The 8,766-nt window shown below is 35.8% G+C and overlaps 1 protein-coding gene across 1 annotated transcript; it reads left to right on the top strand.

Annotated features, from left to right (window-relative positions):
- The first annotated feature begins 698 nt into the window (after positions 1-698).
- Positions 699-7,506, top strand: LOC306844530 (protein mono-ADP-ribosyltransferase PARP3-like). Its single transcript, XM_079376743.1, has 11 exons — positions 699-786; positions 1,980-2,171; positions 2,292-2,417; positions 2,529-2,708; positions 2,796-2,940; positions 3,261-3,481; positions 3,720-3,875; positions 4,554-4,634; positions 4,917-5,094; positions 5,245-5,388; positions 5,522-7,506. Exons 2-11 carry the CDS (start codon positions 1,992-1,994, stop codon positions 5,695-5,697), a joined length of 1,587 nt encoding a protein of 528 aa, XP_079232869.1. The 5' UTR covers positions 699-786; positions 1,980-1,991; the 3' UTR covers positions 5,698-7,506.
- Positions 7,507-8,766: the final 1,260 nt, after the last annotated feature.

Raw genomic sequence — 8,766 nt, 5'->3', positions numbered from 1 at the left:
GATATACACTGTGTTGCACACTCAATCATTTGTGGCGAAATGACAAACAGGAAATTGTCCTGTCAACCTGATACAATTATTTTTGTGATATTGTTATATGATATCTGAGGTCATTTTTTGCCTCATTTATAACAGTGAGGCCTTCTGTTGAACTGTCCATATACCACCATTGGAGGATTGTTCATTTTAGACTGTTACTTTGAAACAGTATTTTTTTAACTGCTTCCGTTTAAGCACTGCTTCCATTCAAGTCAACCAGCATTATACCTTACATTAAGAGAGAAGTTTGATGTTCCTGAATTATCCTTGTATGTGTAAACATACTTGGCCAATAAAGCTCATTCTGATTCTGATTAATTGTAGTGTGTCATGTTATACAGGTCCTAGTTTTCAAACAACATGTAACAATAAAGTTAATAACTTTACGAATAAGAGTTCTTAAATATAGCTTTTGCCCTTTAAGATACACCAGAACAAACGCTGGCATCTATAATATCAGAGAAATTCACTAAAAACAATATGCCTACTAATAAGGACAAAACTAATTGATTGATTGGTAGATTTCATTGCATGTCAAATAGTGTATTTTACGAATTTAGAATTTTATTCCAACTTTGGTGACATATACGACTGTAATTAGAATATTAGAACATGTACTGCAATAACTATGGTATTTTGACGTAAACTACGGTTACTGTGGTGACGTAAACTCGCTCAGAAACGCGGAAGTCCGGCTGCAGAGTCCAGAAGTGAATCTGTAAACTTTGACAGCACAGTCACTAGCAGGTAAGTATCATTTCGTATGACTAATAGTAAAATCGCCAGTCATTTTTACAGGTCATATTGCTCTGTAGACTATATGTTGCTACAGGTATGTAAAGCTACAGCTGCGGGTGCGCATAAAGAACACTTTGTTTAGCTCCAAGCTTTGCGTTAACGACATAGCTCCTGACTCACTGCGATTATCAACACTTGGGATTTAACATATATAGCATTATATCTCTACTCGTGAACATATTTGTCAGTTAGCAAGTGTTTTCATTGTTGACTAGACAACCCCATGGTTTCAATAAACGCCGTTACTTCTTCTTCTTCTAATGATGCTTTGTGGCGGATGGCAAACCAACTTTTGGTGCTTTTACCGCCACCAACTGGACTGGAGCGTGAAGCACCAATAAATACTAACGAGAAAAAAAGTAGTAATTAGTCAATTATAACTCTAAATTCTCCTGAATAGTCCTATTTCTTTGATATATTTTATAATAGCAACATATATTTTACCTTGTTCTGCATGCTTTTTCAAAAGACTTGACTTTCAAAACCTATATTTCCTACTTCCTTAATGAGTTTAAACCTTTCTTTTCCATATTTTTTACAATTTATTAAATCATGCTCTATAGTTTCAGCCTGATTGCAATAAATACATTGACCTGTTACATGTTTTCTATATTAAAAAGAGATTGATTTAAACTAGAATGCCCTATTCGGATGCAAGAAATAATTGTATCTTCTTTCCTATTCCTAAAAACACTTCTTCCATTTTCTACTTGCTGCTGAATATTATACATATGTCTACCCTTGCTATCACAATTCCATACTTATTGTTGCCAAGCTCTGATAGGCTGCCTGGAAGATCTACGTCACTTACAGTAAACTCCAGCATGTCCGCACATGTCTCCGCAGTACTCTGCGTTGATTTATTGTTGGCAATCTTTTGAAATTTAATATCATACCTTTTGATCAAACAGGCTGTTGTTGATTAGAAACAGGAATAAAGAAAGAAATATTTGGAATATTTCCTTTTTTAAATTCCCAGTTGTTCATAGTAGAAGTTAAGTGCATAAAAAAATCTTCTCAAAGGTGAAATGTTTAGTTGTGATATTGGAATGAGGACTTATTTAAAATGTTCTTTGAGATGTATATGATAGGACATGGCACTAAACATACCAAATATAAACTGAATGATTCATTATGAACAGAGAGGAAAGAGGATGGCACCTAAGAGAAGGGCAACCTCAAGCACCAAAGCAGGAGGGAAGAAGGTAAAGGAGGAGCCTGAAGCTCCCCCGAAGGACAAGTTCACCTCTGCCAAAGAGGCTCTGAAGGCAACAGTACCACAGGTGAAGGGCACGAGGAACCTAGACAGCTTCTGTCATCTATCAAGTGCTGAGGTGAGACTGAGCTAGTAATTAAATTGCAAATTAGCAATGCGAATGCAAAAAGTAATGCAAATTATTACTCAAACTACTGCTTGCCCTGAATCACAGAAAAGTTTTGTTCTAAACATACAGGTTCACGAAGATTACGACTGTATGCTAAACCAAACCAACATTGGAAACAACAACAACAAATTCTATGTAATCCAAGTCTTAGTGTCTGGAGGAAACTACTATTGTTGGACAAGATGGGGCAGAGTGGTAAGTTAGTTTCTTTCTTTTATCAATCAAATATATCACAACATGATGTGCAAAAATGCTCTTGTAGCATCTAATAGATGACTCATTTTTGCTGTTTTTCACTGTTTTCAGGGAGAGTCAGGCCAGAACAATTTAGCTGGTCCATCTACCGCTGATGCAGCCATTAAGAATTTTGAAAAGAAATTCAAAGAGAAGACCAAGAATAATTGGAGCGATCGTGAAAACTTTGTGTCGCATTCTGGAAAATACACATTGATAGAGGTAGATGGGGACCAGGATGCAGAAGTGAAGGTATTTAGTCTGTTCGTCTTTGAAGTCCTTGAAATTTTCAAAAGAATAACACATTTGACCATTTCTAATATGTTGTGTTTCATTGAGGTGGACACTGTAGACGGTGGAGATGTGAAGGTGAAAACTGAACAACATGTTCTGTCTTGTACATTGGATGAGGCAACTCAAAGACTCATCCGATTCATCTTCAACAACGACATGTTCAAAGAAGCCATGACCAGCATGAACCTGGGTTAGTTTTGAATTATTGAGTCCCAGTTCTTCTGTTCCATTCAATAGCCTTGTTATTGTGGTTCTTTTTGATAGCTGAGAAATATAAGTTATACCTTTTAAAACTCTATGAAGACTGCAGATCACTCAGGGATTCATTTCCCATTTTACATGTGTTTCTGAAGGCCAAAGGGGAGTTTTGGAAGTGTGATTGTGAACTGAAGATGTGACTTTTTGCTGCCTTTTTGAGTCCTGTCTACCACTTATTTGAGTCCTATCTGTAACATTAAATAAGATCCATTTTTGTGGAGGAGTTTCATGTGTCGCATATTTCTCTGTCAGATATTAAGAAGATGCCCTTGGGGAAACTCAGCAAGCAGCAGATAGCCAAAGGCTTTGAGGTTTTGGAGGAGATTGAAGTTGCAATAAAGAAGGGGGAACGGAACAAGTTAGAAGAACTCACCAACAAATTCTTCACCATAATTCCTCATAACTTTGGCCGCAACAGACCCCCTATCATATCTGATGATTCTGTCCTTCAGGGCAAGAAGGAGATGCTTTTGGTGAGAATCACAAGTTACTGTGTACCGAGTTTTATGAAATAGTGCCTAGTTGTCACACTTTCTTCTCTATTACTAAGAGAAGGTTATTTGTTAGTCAAATCATACATAGCCCAAAAAAGTCTTAGCTACAAAAACACATTGATCTTGTGTGTTAGATGAATGACCAATCTAAAGTGCTTTATTATCTGGATAAAAATAACCAAAATCCAAACTTCCCTATTATGCTTGTATCTTGTAGGTTCTTGCAGACATCGAGATTGCCCAGAGTCTTAAAGCTGAATCCGAGAAAGCCAAAGAAGAGATGAAGGACACAGTGCCACATCCAGTTGACCAAAATTACCAGTCTATGAAATGCAATCTAAGCCTAATGGATAAGAAGTCAAAGGAATTTAAGGTTTGCATGCACAGAAATCTATACAGTCTGAGTCTGCACAGGAAATCTGACGTTCAAAATCTAATTTAAATCTGGAAATAAAGTAAAAAAGCTAATAATAAAAACATTTGCAGTGTATTTTAATTGCATAATACTGAAAAGTTTAAAGGAGTTTAATTAGCAAGATTTTTAGACTGTTAACTACAGAGTATGACCTAGAAATATTGCAAAATCATACTTTTTTTTCAGTTGTCAGCTTGCAGTTTATTTCCAAATTTAAATGAAAAATCACATAATCTTACTAAAGACATGAATACATATTGAACACATTGTCAATGATGTTAAATATTTATCATGTTATGTTATGGTATATATTTAACCTTTAAATAATTGAAATCTTTAGGATTTAAATGATGGACATTTACTATATTGAGTTGTGGTTTGTAATGCAGTGCAGCAATCTCAGAAATGTTTTACATTTACATTTACATTTATTCATTTAGCTGACGCTTTTATCCAAAGCGACTTACAATTGCTATATATGTCAGAGGTCGCACGCCTCTGGAGCAACTAGGGGTTAAGTGTCTTGCTCAGGGACACATTGGTGTCTCACAGTGGATTCGAACCCGGGTCTCTTACACCAAAGGCATGTGTCTTATCCACACCACCATCACCACATCACGTTTTCTCTCTCTTAAGATTATTGAGAAGTACTTGAATGCCACTGGAAGAAAAGGACTCACTTTGGTGGATGTCTGGGAAGTTGACAGAGAAACAGAGGTGAATAGTATTGCACAAATCATATTTAAAGCTTACACATAGTAAGTGTTATTAAAGTAAACAGTAAAACTGTAACTGTACAAAAAAATCTTACTGTTCAAATGCATGGTAATGTTATTCTATTAGAACTCCTTTAAGATGCCTATTAGCTTCCTAATTAGATTTCAAACCAGCAGTAAGCACTGGGCCTCAGTGGGTGTTCTGAATTCTGTTCATTACCAAGTCATCTTCCCCTAATTAAATCCTTTGTGTGTGCGTGCATGTGCGCATTTGGTTGTGTAGGCTGAGCGCTTCAGGGAAAATGATGCATTGGAGAACCGGAAGCTGCTTTGGCATGGAACAAACGTGGCAGTGGTCGCAGCCATTCTGAAGAGCGGCCTTCGTATTATGCCCCATTCTGGTGGACGTGTGGGCAGGGGAATCTATTTTGCCTCTGAAAACATCAAATCTGCTGGCTATGGTGAGGAACGGGACCTTGTTTGCATCAGTATAGACGTCAAATGAAAAAGCGCTATATATTTAATACAACATGGCAACACAATGGCTGAGATTGTTTGGTAATGTGGTAGACATTACTAATAGGCATTCTTTTTTCTTTTTGTGTTTTCAGTGTGTCCATCCAACCACATTGGCATCATGTTTCTAAATGAAGTTGCTTTGGGAGAAGAGTACACCATCACACAGGATGATTGCAGCCTAAGGAAGGCTCCTGCTGGCTATGACAGCGTAGTTGCACGCGGAAGCCAAGAACCAGGTTTTTCCACATACAATCAAATATCATTCCTCATTTCTATTAATATGCATGTACAGTATGTTAAATTCTGCATAACATTAGCTTCTTGACAATGTCTGTAAAGTCTCTTAATTTTTTTTCTTTTTTTGTTCAGATCCCTCAAAAGATGTCTTCATTGAGTTGGATGGTAAAAAGGTGGTGGTTCCACAAGGAAAAGCCATAAAACAACAGCAGTACCAGGCAAGTTCATTCTACAACAGTGAGTACCTCATCTATAAGGAAAGCCAGTGTCGCATCCGATACCTCCTGGAATTGAAGTTCAGTTATTAGAGCTGATTTAAAAACCTGGAACTGTTTACAGTTACAGTTATGCATATATAACCACTTATAAATGTCACTTTGTCACTTCTGTTATGTGGTTTCACTCTCGCTTACAAAGCGTTGAATGTTCAGTTATAATCATTGTTATTTTACAATAATTTTGTTATTATTAACATTATTGTTATTTTGTTAAGTTGAATGTTATATTGTGATTTTTGTGTGGCAGTAATACAGTTCAGCAATGTTAATTTGACGGTTCCTCTATTTCGGAAGTCGGAAAGTCTAATAAATATTTCATCACTGCATTACACCTTTATTATTTACTGTAAACTGTGGCCTAATGGATAGAGAGTCGGGCTTGTAACCCAAACGTTGTGGGTTCGAGTCTCAGGTCCGGCAGGGATTGTAGGTGGGGGGAGTGAATGTCCAGCGCTCTCTCCACCCTCGATACCACGACTGAGGTGCCCTTGAGCAAGGCACCGAACCCCCAACTGCTCCCCGGGCGCTGCAGCATAAATGGCTGCCCACTGCTCCGGGTGTGTGTGTGTTCACTGCTGTGTGTGTGCACTTTGGATGGGATAAATGCAGAGCACAAATTCCGAGTATGGGTTACCATACTTGGCCACATGTCACGTCCCCTCTTTCCCTTTAAACTTGGTAAATATAGCCTTACAGTATGTTTGCTCATTTTGCCTTCTCTCCGATTGAGGTTTGAATGTCTTCTTATCATTACTCTTCTGTAACTGACATGCTTTTCATATTAGAAACATAACTGCAGGTTTCTGTACTGTCATAAAAAGTAAATGTTCATCTTTAAATATTTGAAAAAATGCTGAATCAGTGTTTAATTTGATAAAAATAACAAAGATGAAGAAAGTCCAAAATGAAGAGGGATTTTTTCCCTTAAATTAAATACCCTTATTTTATACAGAATAAGAGTATTTAACAAAATACTTCTAAAGTGTGATTAAAGCCAAATTGTCTAAATTAATTTATTTTAAATTATATTTTTTCTAAAATTTCTTTCAGTTGTTCCTTATTCAAGTTATATTTAGACTAATTCAGAGAGGTATGTGCATGCAAGCTGCTCATACATTGCTGATAAGCACGAATCATGAAGGAAGTATAATGCTAGTATAGCACTTTATAGACATTTTTGTTTGGTCGGATGTTTGCTTTATCAAACATTTGTTTAAAGGTTTTTATACAATTATATTGCACTGCAAAAACAATAGCTATATATCCATATATCTACTATACTTTTCTTTGATATGTTATGGTGAGCTTTAAAGTTGTATTGTAAATGTTAATGTGGGTTAATCTGAACATAATAAATAATTATATAGTTGCACTGTTGTGTTCTCCTCATGACCAGTAGATGTCACTTTTTTAAACTACATGAAACATTTCTATGCCATGAGATCCACAGAACTGTATCTATGCAATCAGTAAAATGGTGTTTACATTAGTGTTAGATTTTTGTCATATTAATGAATCCTTTTCTATAGACTTTATATGAGCAATTATAATCACTATATTGTTCTGAGATGAAGTGGACAGCAGTACAAAGACAGTCTGAGCACACATTCTTTAATCACATTCATCACACATGCCTACTTAATACAACTTACCAATAGAATTATACAGTATTATACTGTATTATAGACATGCCTGCATATGTAATAACCATTTCAAATTTTGACAGATTTCAATTTCAAGCACACATGAACCAAACTTTTGTAAACCATGTTGTAGAATTTATAAAACTATTTGTTTACATTGTGTTTACTTCATATTGTATAAATATATACATTACTTAAACATTTATTTATTTATTTATTATTATTATGAATTTTTATGTAATGGTCTGTTGAATTATTTATTTTGAATGGTCCAGGATATCTTCTATAAGATATAGCAGACATGTAGTGTCACAGAATTCACTAAATAAATGAATGAATAAAAATGTATTCCTAAATTAGGTTCTATGAGGTAATGTTAACATTTTCTTAATCGCTTTTGCTCAGTTCTCAAATGAGAGTTGTTGTTTTTTCTCAAAACAATAAGTTCAGATGTCTGAACAATTAGTTTCTTGTTCATTTCAGATAATTTTTTATTTTTTTATTTAAGCAAATTGTGTGTATTTTGGCACGTGTGCAACTGTCTAAAATTTGCACAATAACTAAATGCACATGGCTTGTTGATCAAAACTGATGAGTTGACTCTAAGTGAAATTGTCAAACTCTTCACAACTTTTAAATTTTCTTTCATCATGTGAGCCATCACATGCAAAATGATCAGTTCAGTTATCAAAATCCATCAGACAAGCATGTAAATTCCATTAATAATCAGACATGGAATGATTATAATGTTGACTGGAAAATGTATGACCCTTTGCAACCCAAAATGTCATTGTAATGAAATGGGGATCATAATCTTGCCAATCAATCAAGTTCGGAAGCATATCGATATATAGAATTTGTCCAGCACAATCTCTACCATTTTTTAACAAGGACGAACATCACAACCCTAAACAGCAGCAGTCACTGACACAATAACTAAGTTTTGAAGCATGAATTAAATAATTTGGGTGACCATTTGCAGACATGCAATAGGGTTCTGATGTTTCAGCAAACAGTTTTGACAGTTGCATTTACAGTTTAGGACTGTTTCAAAAAATGAGCCAAAGCAATTGAAACAAACTGTAAATAGTATGTTGATAAGTGTATGTATGTGTGAATGCCAAAATACGTGAAAAATGTCATTCTAAGAGCATGTAACAAATCCTCACAAGTGCTAAGTGAATGAATGAATGAATGAATAAATGGTTTGGTCAAGCTACAATGGACCATTAAAGTATCTTCTTGTTAAATGGTGTGCAGTAGGACCCATGGGATGACTGCCACTCTGGAGGACAGAGGAGCATGTGTCTGTTTGAAAGAGGAAGAAAAAAAAATCACAGCGACACAATGTGTGACAGTCACAGCCCTTCACAGCACCGGACACAGAGTATCCTGATGGACACAGGCCTAAGTGGTGTGAATACTGATCAACACCACTGGAAACAGGAAGAGCAGG

The sequence above is a fragment of the Barbus barbus genome (genome assembly GCF_936440315.1).
Source record: "Barbus barbus genome assembly, chromosome: 25".
In the NCBI taxonomy this organism is placed as follows: domain Eukaryota; kingdom Metazoa; phylum Chordata; class Actinopteri; order Cypriniformes; family Cyprinidae; genus Barbus; species Barbus barbus.
The sequence above is the reverse complement of the archived record's forward strand: the minus strand, read 5'-3'. Positions and strand labels throughout refer to the sequence as shown.

Coding starts and splice junctions, on each gene's coding strand:
- LOC306844530 (XM_079376743.1), top strand. CDS start 1,992: ATGGCACCTAAGAGAAGGGCAACCTCAAGCACCAAAGCAGGAGGGAAG. Junction 4,635..4,916: donor AAGTTGACAGAGAAACAGAG/GTGAATAGTATT, acceptor TTGGTTGTGTAG/GCTGAGCGCTTCAGGGAAAA. Junction 5,095..5,244: donor CATCAAATCTGCTGGCTATG/GTGAGGAACGGG, acceptor TTGTGTTTTCAG/TGTGTCCATCCAACCACATT.